This window comes from Tympanuchus pallidicinctus, unplaced genomic scaffold (assembly GCF_026119805.1).
Source record: "Tympanuchus pallidicinctus isolate F22 unplaced genomic scaffold, pur_lepc_1.0 scaffold14, whole genome shotgun sequence".
In the NCBI taxonomy this organism is placed as follows: domain Eukaryota; kingdom Metazoa; phylum Chordata; class Aves; order Galliformes; family Phasianidae; genus Tympanuchus; species Tympanuchus pallidicinctus.
In genome coordinates, this window is record NW_026294659.1 from 10,746,783 (window position 1) to 10,765,843 (window position 19,061).

Consider the following 19,061-nt stretch of genomic DNA (forward strand, 5'->3'; position numbering starts at 1 on the left):
TTCCTCAGCAGAAATTGGGCTTACAGACTGCTATGAAAGTTATTTTAAATTCTGCTTTTAACTATGAAGCACATTCCTTGGTCACAGCAGCCTTTTCAGAAAGGACTCTACAATACATTCCCTTGAAATCCTTCTGTGTAATAGAATGCTTTTTAAATGCTCGTCTATAGGTCTTTGTATTGGGGTAGTCACTTCAGTCTCAGATCCCTTCAAAACATCCAGGCTCCCCACAGCCAGTCTCTGTGATGTGCACCACTTGGCTGCAGGTAACTCTTGAGATGCCAAAATCCATTAACTGCATCAGCAGAAAACAATACAGTGATCACCTTCCCAACATTGCTTGGATTGAATACTAAGGAAAAGACACTTTCACACCACACTATTTTCGTCATTCTTTAATCCCAGATGAGCTGGCCTTCTCTGGGCTTCTCCCTTCCAATAAACTGCAACAATTTGTACATTGCTGTAGAAATTTGCCTTCTGAAAACTAAAAACCTTCAGATGTTAACATTATTTGTGGTTGTGTTCACTAGTGTTTCTTTTTTTTTTTTTTTCCCCTTTTCTTGTGGGGTTTGTTTGTTTGTTTTCTTTGTGTTTTAATATCCACAAAGTCTTCAAGAGGTTTTAGGTTAACTAAATCCTTAAGCACGGCAGGCATGCATGACGTGCTTCAGAACTTACCCTGGCCAGATGCATAGATGTGAAGTTAACCTACAGTACAGGCCTCTGAAGTCCACAGTTGCCCTAATCTAAATATATGTTAGCTTACAACAGCCAAGGCCTTTCTTGTACAGTCCACTGGATGGATGTTCATCACACGTCTTACATGCCAGAAGTTCACATTCAGCCATCAGATGGCTAATGCATCACTACCACAGTTCAAACATTTAACTGAGAACCCAGCACAACCTGCATGAGGCAGGCTCAGTTTCACATTAACTTGTTGGTAGAATATTTAAGCAGAAAAAACAGGGCCTTGGGTAAAAGGTTCACAAGCCTGAAATGCAGAAACATGTACAAAGTACGTGTTTGGATTCCCAACTTCTTGAAGATAATCTTGCAACAAATTACCTAAACCACTTTAAAACCCTGCTTCAGAATTAATTTTCCAGCCTTTCTACAGCTATGCTTCCAATCTCCTTTAGAGTCTGCCTCCCGCTTTGATCTGTCAAAGATGGAGAACAACCACATCCAGCAGTTCCATTTGCTTTGCCAGACTTCAGAAGAAATAGGCACTCTTCCAATAGGCTGACTGAACCCAATCTGTACCCTAGCTTCTCCATAGCTGACACTCTGGGAACTGGAAGTCAGATTTTAAAAAAAGTCTATGTTGGGCAGAACATAGTGGCAATAGAGGTGAATATGAAAGTCAGCATCATCTCCAATTTCACTTCCAGCTAAAACGGACTGCAGGAGAAGCCTTGGGTTCATTCAAGGTACATCATGATGACGTGATACCAAGCCCTGCGAAGTACTAACCCTGCAAAGTGCTCATACCAGAAGCTTCGGCACTTCGTTTCACCATCTACTCATGTCTGAAATGACCTCCACAGTTTACTGAGTGTGAAACAATTAAGCATCAGATCATTGCGGAGTCTGCATTTGCAACAATTTGCACCACAATTTTATCGGTGAGTTTATCCATGTCTGCACATCTGGGAAAAACAACGTAGACATGCACTTAGAACAGGAATCGCAGGTAACTTGCAAATATTCGTACCAGATGCCCACAGGCTATGAAATGAGACATTCTCTATGCATACAACGGCCAGAGTCAAAGTTAATTTTCACCTTTAATGAGCTCATGATTCTTTGTTATTTAATACTCCATAAAAAGAGTATTACAGATTTAAAGATTATTGCAGTGACTTTGAAGAACACAGCCAGCCATCAGGCTGGAACTACAGTATCATATACATTATGCAGTCATTGATACTATCTACTACAGCATGAAGAAAAATACTTTGAAAATAAACAGTATTTACTTGCAAACATAGAAATGGAGCTTTCTCTCTTACAATATGGTTACATACCTATATTCCAAGAATAACATTTTAAAAATGCTAGATCTTGAAAGGTCATAGATAAAAAGTCATGATGACGATGAACCAGTTTTGCCCCAAAATGCTTTTAATGAGCACGCTGCAGTTTTTCAGCAAATCCTAGTTTTGCCAAGCTTCAAGAGGCAGAAGCCTAAAATGTAAAAGCTTCCAAGTTGTCTACCTAGTCCTCTCATCTTGCTCTGGAGGGCCCAGTGATCCACACTGCTTTCTGACAGTGTGTCACCACAACTGTTCTTAGATGCGAATGCCATCACGAAGAGATGGTTCAGATCCTTACGATGCAAGGCCCAACAAAAAGCCTCCAACAAATCCACTGGAGACCACGATGTTCTGTTTGATAAATTCTGTTGACTGAGAAGAAAAACAGCATGCGTCAAGAACTGAGCCCATTGTGTCTGACTGTAGCATTTAATACTTTCATCACAACTGCCTGGAACAAGCATAGTGAAACTGAGAGCGGTTAGTAACAGGGTTGAAAACACAAACAGTTAGGTGGCAACTTCTGGCAACAGTGGAGTGACAACTGACTCTAGACTGAGTTTAACAATACGTTTACAATACAGGTAGCATTTGGAGAGTTTAACTACTAAGCAATTCTCTATTCTCTAAGCAATACTATTCATGGAATAGTAATTCCATGTCAATGCCACTCTTTTTATTAAAACCAGAGAGTTGTTTCACAAACCTGGCAAAAAAAACCCCAAACATATATGAGTACTATCATCATTTCAATTTAAATCACACACATACAAAAAAAGTTAGTATAAAATTAATGCTCTTTTGGAAGACAGAGGCATTGGAAAACAATATACTTCACTCCATGTGAGCTAATTTCTTAGCAATTAATCCTACAAAAACCACATGTTTTTTACAAGATTTCATGAAGTAATCACTGAATACAGCACATATCGAACAGATGCCATTTCATAAACCCTTCACTTTGAACACTTCAAATTAGCAGCTAGTACACAATTAGAAAAAAAAAAGTGATGTAATTTGAAAAAGGGAAACAAGCCACCATGTCCTGCCCATTTCTGCTGTGAAATGGAGAACAGGCTAAGCTATCTGGGGTACAGAAAAAGCCAGAAAATCACCTCTCTTGAATTTCCACTCCAAACCCATATTAAAATGGATGATAATTTTTAGCAACCTAACTGTAATGCCATCAGATTAAATATGAGACATAAAAGCTCCTTAATTACATTGCTCAACGTGGCTGCTGTTTCATGGTTGTCTGCAGCACATTCCAGGTCAGGAATCACAGCCGCAGAGAAAAAAACTTGCAGTACCTATATGGCATTTGAAAAATGCCAAACTTTTTCTGTGTGTGTGTGTGTGAAAGACAGAAAGATATAAAGGCTCTTTGAAGGACAAGAGAAAATGGCCTCAGTGACACTGATCAGAAAGAATTCACCTCTTTTCAACATAGCATGTAACAGGTTTTGAAGACAGACACTCTTCACACATGAAAATAAGACTGAGAAAAAAATACAACTCATTACAAAACACTTATTGCTTGTCACCAGGAAGAGAGGTCAGTTTTGTCTAAACAAAGAATTTGTGATCAGTGGATTAAGCCTAAACCCTTTTTTTTTTTTTTAATTATTTTTTGGTATTTGAAGCTACCGTGTTTTAACCATACACCCTCAACTTTCCACAGTATCTTGAGCCAAGAACGTGCAGAGACTAACTGGCAAAGCCAACAGGAGCCCCTACATCACCCCTAAGTTAATAGTTAATACTAAGCTAATTTATTATACACATATAATATGTGATAATGTGTGATAATAATATAAAAGTGAACAAAATACCTAACTAAACAAGAAAGCACACACCAAAAACTTTTAATAAGGTGTACACCCTGGTGCCTTCCCATGATATTCAGAACTATGTGGTGCAAAACCAAGGAACTATTTTCTACTGAGCACGACATGCAGGGGAAGATAAAAAAAAAAACAAAACTGGCTGGCAAGAAAGTGCATCACCACAGACTTACCTCTTCAATTAGAGTATTGATTTCAGGTGCTGCCTTATTTGCACGCTTTTTTAACTGTTTTTTTGCCTTGTTTACATCTTTCTCAACTCTCTTCCAGTCAACTTGTACATATCCACTATGACTAGCGATCTAGGAAAATAAACTGTAGTTAGTACTGTTCTAATTAACATTTTCTGAATCAGAATATGCTAGCTTTGTGCTTACAAAATTTGCTTGCATTGTTTAAATATTGTTTTCTGCTTTTTTTTTTTTTAATTATAGATAAAGGAAAAGACATTCCTCAAATTACAACAGGCACTCCAAACACTAACATCTTCTTGCCGTAAGAGCAACTGAAAATGAGCAAGTAATTGCAAAGTTCAACAGATTGTTAATTTTACCAATTTTCTATTGTTTGCTTATAAAAACCTCCGTTTTTTTTTCCTTCAGCACTCCATGAAACTTTAATTGCAAGAATAGGAAAGTAAAGTAAATTTATAGGACAAAAATTATTTTAAAAGCAAGTTCCATTTTAGCTTCTCTCAAAATTGTGGAATTCTAACTTGTGACAGCATATTTGTGGCTAGTAAGAATCACACTTAGAAATAATGAGAACTATTATCTTACATCACTTAAACTGTCCAACAAATAAGTATTTGAAAATAAAATTCTACAAAACAGAGACTGTAAGCAGAAAAAATGAAACACAAACACTGCAAATGCTGTGTCATGAGTTAGCTGTGAGGTTCCATAGTGCATTCTATCGTCATCCCAAACTTTCTCTTATTCAGATTTAGTCCTGAAAAAGGGAAAACGTTCTGCGACTCAGCTGTCAGTCCTCTCAAGTTTTCTCAAAACAATTCAGAAAATACATATTTAAATGCTTGTAACAGCATAGCCTAAAAACCAGGCAATTATTGCATATTCAAGGTATAGTTAAAATAATTTAAAAAAAACCCTCATCAGCTGGAAAAAGAAGAAAATCAAAACTAAGGATTACTCTCAGAGCATTCTCGTGGAGGAGCAGGCCACCTGTGGCGTGGACAGATGCACTCTTTGCTGGGTAAAGAACTTGCTGGGTAAAAAGGACTTTGCTGGGTAAAGAATGGCTGGATGGCTGGGCTGAGTGGTGCTGAATGGAGCTAAATCCAGCTGGTGACCGGTCATGAGTGGTGTTCCCTGGGGGCCAGCACTGGGGCCTGTCCTGTTCAGTACCTCTACTGATTACTTGGACAAGGGGATTGAGTGCACACTCAGTAGTTTGCAGATGGCACCAAGCTGAGAGGAAGCGTCAACCTGCCTGGGGGAAGGAAGGCCCTACAGAGGGATCTGACTGAATTGCAGGGCTGAAGCCAATGGGATGAGGTTCAACAAGACCCAGTGCCACATCCTGCGCTTTGGCCACAACAACAGGCAGTGCTACAGGCTTGGGGCAGAGTGGCTGGAAGACTGTTTGAAAGAAATGGACCTGGGATTATTGGCTGACAGCTAAACACGAGCCAGCAGTGTGCCCAGAAAGGCCAGCAGCATCCTGGCTTGTACCAGAAATAGTGCTGCCAAAAGGAGCAGGGAAGCGATCATCCGTCTGTACACAGGTCAGGTGAGGCCGTACCTTGAGTGCTGTGCTCAGTTTTGAACCCCACAGCACAAGAAAGACATTGAGGCCCTTGAGTCCAGAGAAGGGCAATAAAGCTGTGAGGGATCTGGAGCACAAGTCTGATAGGGAGCAGCTGAAGGAACTGGGATTGTTCAGTTGAGAGGAGGCTCAGGGGAGACCTTATTGCTCTCTACAACCACCTGAACACAGATTGTGATGAGATGGGGGCTGGCTCTTCTCCCATGTAAAACAGTGATAAGAGGGAATAGCCTCAAGTTGTGCCAGGGGAAAGAGACAGAAAGAGCAGAAAGAGCAGTGAGGCAATGCACAGGCTGTCCAGGGAGGTGTGGATTCCCCACCTCTGGAGGTGTCCACGAAATGTTTAGATGTTGTACTGAGGCACATGGTTTAATGGCAAAATACTGGTGGCAGGTGGACAGATGGACTGAATGATATTGGAGGTCTTTTTCAACCCTGATGATTCTATGATTCCACGATTTTAACTGCTAAGACCAATAAGCATAGACCACTACCTTTAAAGATAAATGACTTACACAGAAACCAGTTCACAGAGAGCGAGATTTCTCAGACACTTTCCAAGGCCATGTTTATCAAATTCATGTAATTTATGTAAAAATATTCTATCCAAATGGTACAATTCACATATAATGAAATTATGTAGGACAGGTATTTAAGTATACAATATATTAAGCTTGGGATATCTTAGAATATAAAAAATCCATTAGCCTTGCCTGTCTAATGGAAAACCAATTTATGCATACAGGTGCTGGTGTTGTGTTGCTAATTAAGGACTACCTATTTAGCATGAAGACACAAAAGAGGTTTTAAACCGCACTGTGTTGCACATTCAGTGACTGGAAGACAAACTAAGGAAAAAAACCAAATAACAACAACAACAAAATGCTGAGGTGGAGGCTAGTTTTTTTGTTTTTTTTTTTTTAAATGAATTCAAAATTACCATAAGAATTTGAAGGAGGCCTGATTGTTGAAATGGCTCTTCTAACTCATAAATTAAAAAAACCAAGCATGGACTTATATAAAGTTCAACACCATGCAAGAAATGCAAGCAAATACATTAGAAGCAGAATATAAACACAAGGCCTTAAAGGAAACAACCTATCATCAGGTCTAGTCTAATTAGCTCAGCTATCCAGAGTACAGACATGAGGCAGAAGTTTTTAATTAGCTCACTTTAGCTAATAATTAGAGCTAACATTTTTGTCAGAACTCCAGTTTACACAACAATAGTCATATTATATATATATTTATTTCTCCCTGAATTCAGAAGCAGAGATCTGAAGTTCAGCTTTTGAATCTTTGTATGTATCTATGTGGCCAATAGCTCTATGCCTTGGTGGAGGCTGGTAACAAACGGCGTCCCCCCCCCCGGGGTTCATCTTGGGATTGGTACTCTTTAACATCTTCATCTATGACATACGTCATAGCACTGAATGCACCCTCAGTAAAGTCTGCTGATGACACCAAGCTGAGTGGCACGGTAGGCAGAGAAGAAGGAAGAGGTGCCGCTCTGACAACCTTGATAAACTTGAAATGTGGACCCACGTGAACCTAACGGGGTTCAACAAAACAAAGTACAAGGTCTTGCACTTGGGTTGAGGTAATCCCAGTTATGCACACAGACTGGGAGAAGAACCGCTTGAGAGTAGCCCTGTGGAGAAGGACTTAGGGATCCCTGCTGATGAAAAACTTTAAATGAGCAAGTCTGTGCTCACAGTCTGTAAAACCAATGGTATCCTGGGTTCCATCGTAAGAGGAGTGGCCAGCAGGGTGAGGGAAGTGGTTGCCCCTCTACTCTGCATTTGTGAGGCCCCATCTAGAGTACTGTGTCTAGGTCTGGGGCTCCCAAAACAGGAAAGTTGTGGAGCTGTTGCAGTGGGTGCAGAGGAGGGCCACTAAGATGATCCAAAGGCTGGAGCACCTCTCCCATTAAGACAGGCTGAAGGAACTGAACTTGTTAAGCTTGAAGAGAAGGCTGCAGGGAAATCATGGCCTTCCAACTAAAGGGAATTTATAAACATGAGGGAAATCAACTTTTTAAACTGGCAGACAATAATAGGGCAAGGGGAGATGCTTTTAAACTAAAAGAAGGGAGATTTAGATTAGATGTCAAGGGGAAGTTCTTTACTGAGAGAGTGGTGAGGTGCTGGCACAGGCTGGCCAGACAGAGCATGGATGCCCCATCCCTGGATGTGTTTAAAGCCAAGGTGGGTGGAGCCCTGGACAACAATCTAGTGCTTGACCTAGCAGCTGTCAACCTTGCCCATGGCAAGGGGGTTGGATCTTGATGATCCTTGAGGTCTCTTCTAACCCAAGCTCTTCCACGATTCTATGAAATAAGTAATAGAAGATAATGCTTTAAATATAAAATGTATAAATATGTGTTTTGAATACAAAATGTATAGATGGGAGGAAAAAGCTCCGTACTTCATTGCAGTGATAGTCAGAGCCTGCGTCACGTCTACTTTGGCTGCAGTCCTACTAATCCCTAAATTTGTATATAAATCCCTGTATTTGTATATAATAATTTGTATATAACCACAGAAACAACCTCAATAAAGCCAAATGTTGGTGAAACTGACTTTTATTTTTAAATCCTAATTCATCATAGAAGAAAATACTACCTTACAGGCAAGGTTCCTACAATATGCATATAAATACAAATTCTTACAGTTCACTACTATTTTCAAAGCCAGTCCCTAAGATAATGGAGATAAAGTATTAATGTTCTATTATCAGCATCTTCACACATACATACCTATGTGACTAAGAACGTATGTACATGCATATGTAACTCATACTAATAGACTATTTTTTTAAAAGATCTTCCAGAAACTACTGGGAAAAAAAAAAAAAAGTATTTCCTAAAAAGATGATTAAAAATACATCAGTGCAAGATTATTAAAACTACCCGTATCTCCAATTGAAGGGAGCAGAGAATCTAAAGGGAAGATCTCATTTTGGGGGTGATACTGGATAGGTATGCAAGTAATCTGTTACCATGAACCATCATTAAGAGTAATGAGAAAATAATGCGATGGGACAGCAGGATGGGAAGATTTGATTTCCTCAAAAGCACAATTTCCCTCATACTAACGAAGCCTAGCCAAGCCCAGAAGCTCCCTGCAAGCTGCATGTTCTCAGCCTCTTGCTGTATTTATACAGGCAAGCAACCCTCACTGCTCTTGACAAGTTTCCAGAATAGACCTGATGAACCTCTAGCTTTGATATACAAAGATAAGGAGGGACTGAGAAATGATATTCCAGATGCTGCATTTTCAGCCACCATCCAACTGGCACAACAAACGCAAAACTGAATGCAGCTCTGTTATCAAGTCTCCGATCCAAAAGCACACTGCCCTCTCCTCGCTTCACTGCAGCCCCACAGCATCATCAGAGCGTGGCATCAACTTCTCTCTGCACAAAGTATAGCCAAGGGTTGCTTATGGTTTGTTTTGTTGTGTTATTATTCTGTTTCTTATTTTTCCTAAGTTAAAAAATTATTTAACAAATATTTGAAGTCAATTTATCATACTAATGGAATGACACAAAATATATCACTGAAAACACAGACAAATACATCATTTTATGATTAAGTCAGTCAACGCAAAATGGAAGAGGTGGCAGTTAATGTGTTGAGTGCAGAGCAAAAAGCATTACTAAGGATGCAGGAATTTAAAAACATAGATCAGGCACTTGTTAAGAATTATAGTTTTAAGTAATTTACTAGAGCAGAACGACACGGAGTTCATACTTCTCTGCTCTGTAGGATCTCACTGAACTGTACACTGTATAACCAAAAGTTGGAGAAGGCAAATCCCTTAGGTTAGTATTTGAGTTGAGAAATTATGTTTTCCTTAGTACAGTGCACAGACATGGATTCATAACCAGCATACATGAAGAATCACATCTCTTAAAAAATAAATAGTTAAATGATAAAATTAAGCTGTTAAAAGAATCAGCAAAAAGATGTGATAACAGGTCTTAATTACAAAAACAAAGGCAAATTCCTTAATCTCATTTTTATTCTCCACAAACTAATTTTAAATCTTAATTAAGACTGAAAAAAACGTATGGATCACATACAAAAAACTGAGAAACCTTTTTGCTTCTCATATAAACTGACATTTCAAAGTGCATTGCTTTCAGTTTCATACTAGATTTGTTCAGATAACATCACATGCTGGAGAAAAGACAACCACACTTTTTAAATTTCAGGACTGAAACGTTTTAGTGAATGGGCTTTACCCAAGAATGTTGCCTTCTGTAGTTCTTGTTTGAGCTGGTAATTACAATGTCAATATTGCAATCAGGAGCTTAACTGAAATCTGCAGCTTCAGAAAAGTGCAGAGATAAAAAGGAAGTTTCTAGTCACGTGCTGAAGTGTTCCTCTGCCCAGTCAGGGGAAGTGCTGAACATATATTCAAAACGAAATTAACAGCACAATGTGTGATCTTTAGATGAAAAAATTAAAGACTACAGAAATGTAATTATACCATGGAATTTATGACTCAGCTTTCAAAATGCAAAATGCTTTTAAATGAAAAAGCAAGGCATTTATTTTGAATCCTTCCAAGAAAATCTGATCTTCCTTAATTAAAGATATAGACTAGAATCAAAATATGCAGCTTATTTTTTCCTCTTGGCTAATATTCCTTTTCAGATACACCGTAAATGAGATCAACTACGAAATCAGACACTCAAACAAATGGCAAACCAATTTAGTGTACAGACAGCTCCCTAAGCTTCGCAGTTCAACAAGCAAAACACTGCATAAGTAATAAGTTTCAAGCAATTTCTATTCTTTTCTATCTACAGGTTTTAACTTCCCAGCTTCCTGTAGCAAGAAGCACTAACACAGGGACCTGCAGGCAATGTTCTGCCTACTGCTCCTGGATTCCAGGCTTCTCTGTTCAGCAGACTCTACAGTCATATTTAGATAAATACTGACATTTAATGAGTTAAGACCAACAGCACGCTGTATGGGAAGAGAGATTCTGATATTTAACTCGGTGGAAAAGAACGATGAGTGCTTTCCAGATCCACTGACTATATATAAATTATATAAAATTTAAATATTCTCTCATGACACAGAACTACACACTGTGGGCCAAACAACTGAGGGGTTTTCAGATTGGTTCATTTGCTGCCATTGCATGTTTTGCCAATAGATGTACACCTGTGTGCTCCTAAACCCCTTCTGATTCAATACACTTGTTAAATTCATTCCCTGTGTTTAGGTACAAGCCCAATAACCAAGGCTTTCCAGGATACTTAAACAGGTCATTCATGCACCATGATGAAAGAGAACAAATAATACCATGAAGCTTCATATCAGAAGTGTTTCTCTTTGACTCCTTACATTGTTGTTGATGCTTGCTTTGAATAATTCAAAGTCAAGTAAATTGAAGATAACTGAAAGTAACTGAGTAATTGAAAACTACGTATGTTCTGTACTTACTGAAAACAAGCTAAACCAAACAGTTTGAAAAGCATACATTCTCATATGGAATGGGATGCAGTGTTTATGTTTAACAAGGAAAAAAAAAAAGAAGAAAAAAAAAAACGATGGTCATGAAAGAAGGAACTCATGCAACCATGACATCTTGTTGCATTACACAGTAGGAATGACAAGTCCTACACAAACTGTCCTGATCAACAGCTGGATCTAACAGCCATTGCCACCAAGGCAGCAAATAAAAGTGGGATGGCTTTTTCAGTAACATTCCAGGGCTGTGTTGGCAAGAATAAAAAGAAACTATTTTTAATGCTCTGTCTAAAAAATAAAAAATATAAAAATAGTGTATTATTTGAATGAACCCAAGCAGGCACCAGTCTATTTCCTCATTTAAAGAAAAAAGACAAGCCCACAAAGATGTGAAAAATGCTAGTAAAGTTAAAAGTTACTACTAGGCATCTCACAGAAGGACATGTGAAATTCTCCTTCACTTAAAGCCTTTTCATTTATTTGAAGGTTTTTGGGCAATATATATTAGGGCAATCCTCCCCTAATACAGTATCTGATGAAAAATGTAAATGGTTACACTTTGATGACACCGTAAGATTTTTAGACTTGAAATTTAGTTGAACAGAGGAATGCAATGAAGCTATCAGACTTTCAGAGGTTTAGTGAAAAAGCCAGTGAAGAAATCTTAGGGAGAAAAAGGAAAAGCACGGCTTTATAACTGGACCAGAGTACATCTTCCAAGTGACTGCCAATGCAGCCCACTTTTCTCAAAGCACTGATAGAATTTAAAGATCTATTTTAAATAAATACAGCTTACATACCCTATCTCTCTAAGCATAGGTTTAAAGGGAATTCCTCTAATCTGAAAATGTTGAATCACATACAGCATCAATTTCTCTACAAAGGTTTCTTCTGGCTTAACACAAATTATGGTACAGGATAGAATAAATTCTGGTTTAGCACTTTTTTTTTCTTTGTTTCTTTTGCACACAGTTTTCCATCTGAAATCAAGCTGTGGATTGGTAACACGAAAAAGATGAAGTAGATAAGAAGCCTTCCTAATTAAATTTTACCCAGCAGCTGAGTTTTTTTCCTACTGATTAAGTAAATAATGTTTGCCAACTTATAAAGCATGAAATTCTACATACTTGAAGCAGAAGAAAGCCACCACCTACTGCAGTTGCTGCAAGCTTTCCGACTTTCTGGAACAAAAATCCCGCACACCTTAGGAGAACAAAACAAAAAGCCAGTCCAGTGAAGTTGTCTGCTGAACAATGCTGCCGTCCAAAATTCCTGACGGCGACAATTACCATTACGTTTTTCGTTTAACAAAGCAAGTGTATCATTTCACATTTATAAAACTTCAGATCAGAATATTTAATACAAGCAATGTTTAATGACTAATGCCCAAGGCAAAACAACATGAGCAATGGTTGCTAGTTTATGGCAGCCCAGTGGCCCCTTTGAGCTAAGCTTGAGATCTCCAGGCTTCGTGTATACATAAAAGCTGCATGCTGCTATTGAATACAACGCTTTAATAAAGCACAATATAGTAATATAAATGTGCCATTATAACTATTCCCAAATGTTAGGTTAATATGTTTTACTATCGTTTATTCAGCTACACAATCTATAGCTTACATCCCAGCTAAAAAGAAGTTACAAACCTACAACAAGAGCTAAAAGCTGGTGGAAAAACAGGAGAATGAGACAGGGAAGGGTGCTCTCTTGAGAGATGGCATTTTTAATGGTCTATTTTTAATGGATCAAGGCAACTAGCAATTCAGAAAATCATTCTAAATGTGCCCCCATCAAATGGGGACCAGCAGAGATACCAGTATAAGAGAACAGTTTTGGGAGAAAGGTGCCTATGGAGGTTATCCCCTCTAGTTCCCAAACTGGGCCAACTGCAAAGCCAAAGCGAAACTCAAGCTCCAAGCAGAATGTGGTCGCTTGGGGTCCCACATCCTCCTCCATGAGGTGTAGGATATTTCCAAGGCTGACAGTCCCATGATCTCAGCAGGCACATCCTCTGGGGTATGTTCTGCTCCTCCTAATCTCACACACTGCATTATTATTATTATATATATATATATTTTAACTCTGTATACAACTATTTGCATACAGAACACACACATACGTATATACACATACACAGATACTGAAATACAGTTTCCACGTCTTTCAATTAGCCATTTTTATGGATGCCAGACCCCATTAACTAGAAATTTCCTAGAAATTTCCGAGTTTGTGTATATACATCTGCAGAAGTTATTTTAGAGGTAAATCAAACACTAGATTGAAAGCTCAGCCTACATTCCCTACGCAGTACTAAACATATACATAATCATTTCATTTTTAACCTATTTCACTTTCCAAAGCTCGCTTTCTGTGCAACCATAACGTTGCGTGCTACTGAACACTACTGCAGAAAACAAATACTAGTCAAGTACCTTTCACAAATAACAAATACCTTGACTTAAAGACTGTGGCCCCATTCTGCAATTTCTATTCTCATATACACTATCTGCCTATCACCATAAATTATTTTAGCATAGCTATGTTGTAGTAGCTGCTCTCATGTTAAGAGAAGAGACACCATTAAGCTGTTCAAAATGGTTCCAGTTAAATTTAGGGCAACAAAGACATCGCTTTAAAATGAGGTCCACAAAGATATATTCTGACACACATTCCTGTCTTCATTTCTGTCACCGGTAAAATACACCTTAGCCATAGTATCACAACTAAGCCTCTAAATCTACACTAGTAAGTAAATCTGCTTTTCCACAGAAGTAAAAATTACATGCAGTAGATTTCCATTTACTCCTAAAAACTTCTAGAGTTCTGCCATTTCTTCAAATCCTTTTCGCAATAGCTGGTATGAGTTCCCTTAAGTAACTGGTGTGTTTTACTACAGAATGACCTTAGAATGAGGAGAGAGTGATAAAGGGAAGTCTGTTAGACAAAATACATGTATATGCTTCAAACAGCCTTGGAAGTAGCTCTTCAAAATACAGTTAAGAGGCCCAGTGCAGTTATGAAAGTAACGTTCCCTCACCAGCCAGTCACTCCACCCATCACAATCTGCGTAGCTACAGAGTATTTTTCTACAATTGGTCCTGAATTCCGGCCAAACAAACGATTCCACCAATGGTGACGCCTTGCATATTCTGTTAGATCCAACACTTCATAGGAATCGTCATCGCTTTCGTGTTCTAAAAAAGAATGAAGAAGAAAGGAAATAAGTTATTTCCTTAATTACACAGTGCACTAACGTTCTATCAAAAAAACCAAACCAAACCAACCCACCAACAAAGAAGCAAACATTAACAGAACCATATATGGCATTTAAAGCTAATAGAATAGTTTTAAATGCCATATAAGGTCCAGAGGCTAACAGAGCAAATTACTTTCAGATTTTTATGTCATTAAGCTTCAATACAAGACGACAGTAAAGGTATAATCCATAAAATCCATGCCTGGCACAGAAGAACAGGAATCCCTCTGTTCAAGTGGAGGAACAAAGGCATCACATGAAGCTAGCAGGCAGCTGGTTGAACTCAAAAAAAAAAAAAACAAAACCAGGAAGTCCTCCCTGCTCCTCCTCCAGGTCTGGCTGACCTGCAGAACACCTTGCTGCAGGATGCTGCAGGTACCAAAAGCTGACTGTGGACTCCAAGTAACAACAGAATAAATTAAAGGTTTAAAAAAAAAAAAAAAGTCATCAAGGGCTATCAGACAAAGGCAACAACCAAAGCTGATGAGGTCCTGAGTAGAAGATCAAAAGAAACACTTTGAGAAACCATCTCAACAAGCCTACCCTGTTATTCTTTCTTACTTCATTTTGGAGCTAATGGCTTTCATGTGTACGGCTTTTATCTGACACAGTACAATTGCAGTGATAATCTTATGCCATTTGCAACACATCTAACTTAAGAGAAAGCACAGGCTTTTCTTTTCCATAGTCCAAAGTTCTGAAAGACTGAGAATTCCCAGCCTTGTGGGAATTCACAGCAGCTTGACTAATTAGCCAAGAACAGGCACTTGAGTTCCTGTTCTGTAACAGATGAAATAAATGAAGCTAGGAATTCAATTAAGTTCTGCAATTTCTGTATAATTCTGTCAACGTTTCCAAAATAGGCCTCCTATAACTTCAAATTAAACATCGTAAACACCACTTCCATTCAAACATCAAAGGGAATAGATGGTCTACTTTCATAAAGGAGCGTTTTAAAAACGTATCATAGTTCTCTATGGATATATACAGGAATTAAAATCTGGTTCAGTTATGAATACCTAAGGTGAAACTCAGCTCGGCAACAATGCTGAGACATCAGTAAGAGAAGCCACATTACTACCTGGAATCTTAATAACTGGGGATGTAAGCATTCTGTCAGGATGCTGGCAGTCTATTTTTAACGCTACTAATTGTGACTGAAGTGCTAAAAACGCAGGCAATACACACGCAGGTATGAATTCTTTCCCTCCCTGCTCCCAATTACTGAAACACAAATAATTGGAGCCATAATGTTAAAAGTTGCTACGGAAGGTTCTTCCCAGCTTTCAAGTGCTGATGGTTCACGAGCAGGTAAGACGATATTAATAACGCAGGAGCAGCATTAAGCCACAGCTCACACGAATAACGCGTTCTATGGCCAACAGCGCTGCCTGATGATGCCCCGCTGCTACACGACCTTCTCTGTACGTGACATTAAGCTCGCCCTTCGCAGCCATACAACTGTTAGCAGTTTAAACCCACGCGCCTCAGCACCGGCGCACGAACACAGCAGGTGACGGGGATGCTGAGGACGCCGCTCCCGTTCCCACAGCGCGCCGAGACAATCCCGTGCGGACCCCACGGCCGCGCATCGAGGAATTCCCCCCGACATCCCGCTTTCGGGCCGCCCTTCGCCCCGCCCACAGGGCCGGCGATAACCCGGGGACGGGAGGAACGTGTGCGGGCCGAAGCACCAGCGATCCTCGCCGGCTCCCGGCACAGAGGGGCAAAGGCCGCTCGCGGCCCCCAGCGCAAGGCCGGCTGCCGGGCCTCCGCCCCTCCCCCGCGAGTGGCCGGGTCCCCGGGAGCGGACTGACCTGGGGCGCTGCGCGGCCTCCGCGCCGCCATGTTGGCTGCTGTTGACGGCGGAGCTGGGCCCGAAGCCGCGCCGCTCCACCCCCCGCGGCCGCTCTGCGCTGCTGGCGGCCGTCCCCTCTGCGGCCGCGCGGTGGTAGCGCGCATGCGCCCGCCGTCCTTGCTACCCGAGCGGGCAGAGGGGCGTGAGATGACGTCACAGGCAGCGAGGGTGTCCGCGGCCCGAGGGATTGTGGGGGATGTAGTTCTGCCAGGAGGGCGGCCATTTGGGCCTAGGGGTCTCTCGGCGTGCGGTTCTCAGCTGCCCGTACCCTTCCTCTCCTCTCCAGTCAGGAGTTAAAGTGAGGGGGCCTAGTACAGGAGCCTTCCGATGGCACATTGCAGCTGGAGGCCTGCGTCCCTTGGCAGGTCCCTTTGGCATTGTGTGGTCAAAATGGTTCCAGCCCCCGTAGCAGTCCCTCTTTGTACCAGGTCCGCTGCTTGGGCAAGGCCTCTGTGGTGGTCTTTTCAACCTTAATGATTTTATGATTCTATGGTAAGTAGTCATAGAATCATAGAATCACAAGGTTGGAAACGACCTACTATGTCATCTAGTCCAACCGCCCTCCCATCGCCATTGCTACCACAAGCACTACACCATGTCTCGTAGCTCCTCATCCCGACGCCTCTTGAACACTGCCAGGAACAGTGACTGCACCACCTCCCTGGGCAGAAAGAAATCTCAGAAGAGTTCTCATTGTGAAGCAGTGGCAATAGTCTTTGCAGCTGGCACAAGAAGCAGCTCTGGCTTTCTGTACGCAACACAGACTCCCCAAAATCTTATTGTCATAGGTATTAGGCATCCCATAAAAATTAACAACTGCAAAAAGAACACAAAATGCCATCTCCTTAAATAAGATTAAAGTAAATGTGGGCTGAGAAAGAAGTGAAATTGAGAATCATTTGAACCTCAGTTTACTCCTTCCATCAGTGCAAAGTTGGGTGCTAATGATGTTTGCTGAGTGAGAAGCCACACAATGTTATTTTACTGCTTTTTATTATTTTTTTATTCTGTGCAGTTCTGTACAGTCTTTATACTAATAATATAGAAGTAGATGGCCTAGTAAGTATGGTTTCAGGAACTCTGTGGTAATATAAACATCTAGAAAATAAAGGAGTTCAAGTGTTATAAATAATAACATTGGAAACTTCCTATTTAAAGATGCTTATAGGCTCTGATTTGGGTTCTTGTGCTTCCAATACACATTTTCTTCAAAACTGTATAACTGCCAATTATAATTAAAAAACCCTACATTTTCCCTTGTTGTAAAGTTTGTTTTTTTTTTTTAATGGAGACAAATCTCTTAACATGTGAACGAAACACTTGAGATTCTAATTAACTTCTTGATTATACCAGCCTTAACAGACACAAAAAGAATAGGAAAACAAATTTTACATGAAGGTACTTCTTAAACCGTCACTGGGACTGAAGATAGCATATAAAATAGTGGCTTGCATGTTAACTGATTTTTATTACAAATGTTTGCCATTGTGATGACCAGGTAATGGTGTGCCAGAGAGAGCTGGGGATTATACAATTTTCCTGGAATTCGTAAGAGCGAATACACAGAAGCAAAAAAGGAACTGTCACTTTTCCCTGAATTAAAAAGTTTCTGATGCAGCTGCTCAGTACTCAGAACAAAGCCCCACTGAATATTATTTGGTAGATGGTGGAAACAAACATTCCACTTAAGATTTTCAATAAATCTATGTCTGTGTAGAACACAAACATGTTTGACAATTTGTTTTGACAGACAACTAACGTCTTTGTACTGTTCAGGTTTAAGCACACACTTTTTTTTGTTGTTGATGATGTTATTTGTTTGAATTCCTGATCAATAATGAAAAGCTTTTTGGCTTTTATTCCTAAATGAATTAAAATCTTTTTTTTCTTTTTTTTTTTTTTCTAACATTAGCAGGCTGTTGAAAGAAGAGTTTGGAGTATGTTGTGCTGTTGTGCAGTTCTTATAATTAGCAATGAAAAGCTGCATGCTAACAAAAGTAAAAAAACGCTGCCTTTTTTCTCCTTTCATGAAGCCAAGACTGGACATGGCAGAAATGTTTCCTTTACCTAGATATTTTGAGTCTTCCTCGCTCTTGTTCTGAGTTCATCCCTGAGTCTATGCATTCATGATGCTGATTCCCATTGCAGATGATCTGAACGAGAACAGAGAAGGCACTTGGACTAACTCAGACTTATTGGCTGTTTTCACTTTCACAAGTGTTGATGCAGTTGCAAACCCTACAGCAGTTTGTATGTCTGGCTTTCAGGGAGATCCCATAAGATTTTTACAAGTATTTACTCTTCTACCTCAGTGCGCCCTATGTAGCTCCTGCAACCTTCTGTTTCCCTTGTTCATTACGTAAACAGGGCAGTAGAAGAAATTTTCAGTATGGTTGTCATAGCCAGCTTTAAACCTTTTGTGTCTCATCCCATGCTTTGACATTTCTTGTCCAGTGCTTGACAGACAATCTTAAGCCTGTGCAAGAATTACAAAGAATGTCAGATGCCTTTCTGGCAAAGGAGGAAAGCAGAAGATTAATCTGGGATTGCATGAGCATGCTGGCTTTTTTTCTAATTTCTGTTGTTCAAATTCTTAATATTTGTTTTCACACTTTTTAAATAAACATGCAGGAACAGTCCTCAAATAACTTTCCTTATGTTTGTACGATTTTGCTATTTTCCCATCAGAGTTGAGAGAGTTATATGATCAATACTTTTTTAAAGATTAGTATTAGCAACTGCATTATATTCCGCATGCAACTTTTGTTTGCATGAGCTTGGAGAC

General features: G+C 39.8%; 1 protein-coding gene across 2 annotated transcripts; it reads right to left on the bottom strand.

Moving 5' to 3' along the window:
- Positions 1-535: 535 nt before the first annotated feature.
- Positions 536-16,376, bottom strand: FUNDC1 (FUN14 domain containing 1). Of its 2 annotated transcripts, none has more exons than XM_052674206.1 (5): positions 16,236-16,376; positions 14,200-14,356; positions 12,290-12,365; positions 4,060-4,188; positions 536-2,414 (listed from the first exon to the last, which is right to left on the bottom strand). In XM_052674206.1, exons 1-5 carry the CDS (start codon positions 16,264-16,266, stop codon positions 2,337-2,339), a joined length of 471 nt encoding a protein of 156 aa, XP_052530166.1. In that variant the 5' UTR covers positions 16,267-16,376; the 3' UTR covers positions 536-2,336. The 2 variants fall into 2 exon arrangements, with proteins under 2 accessions (XP_052530166.1, XP_052530167.1); XM_052674207.1 differs by lacking the exon at positions 16,236-16,376 and adding an exon at positions 15,863-16,015.
- Positions 16,377-19,061: the final 2,685 nt, after the last annotated feature.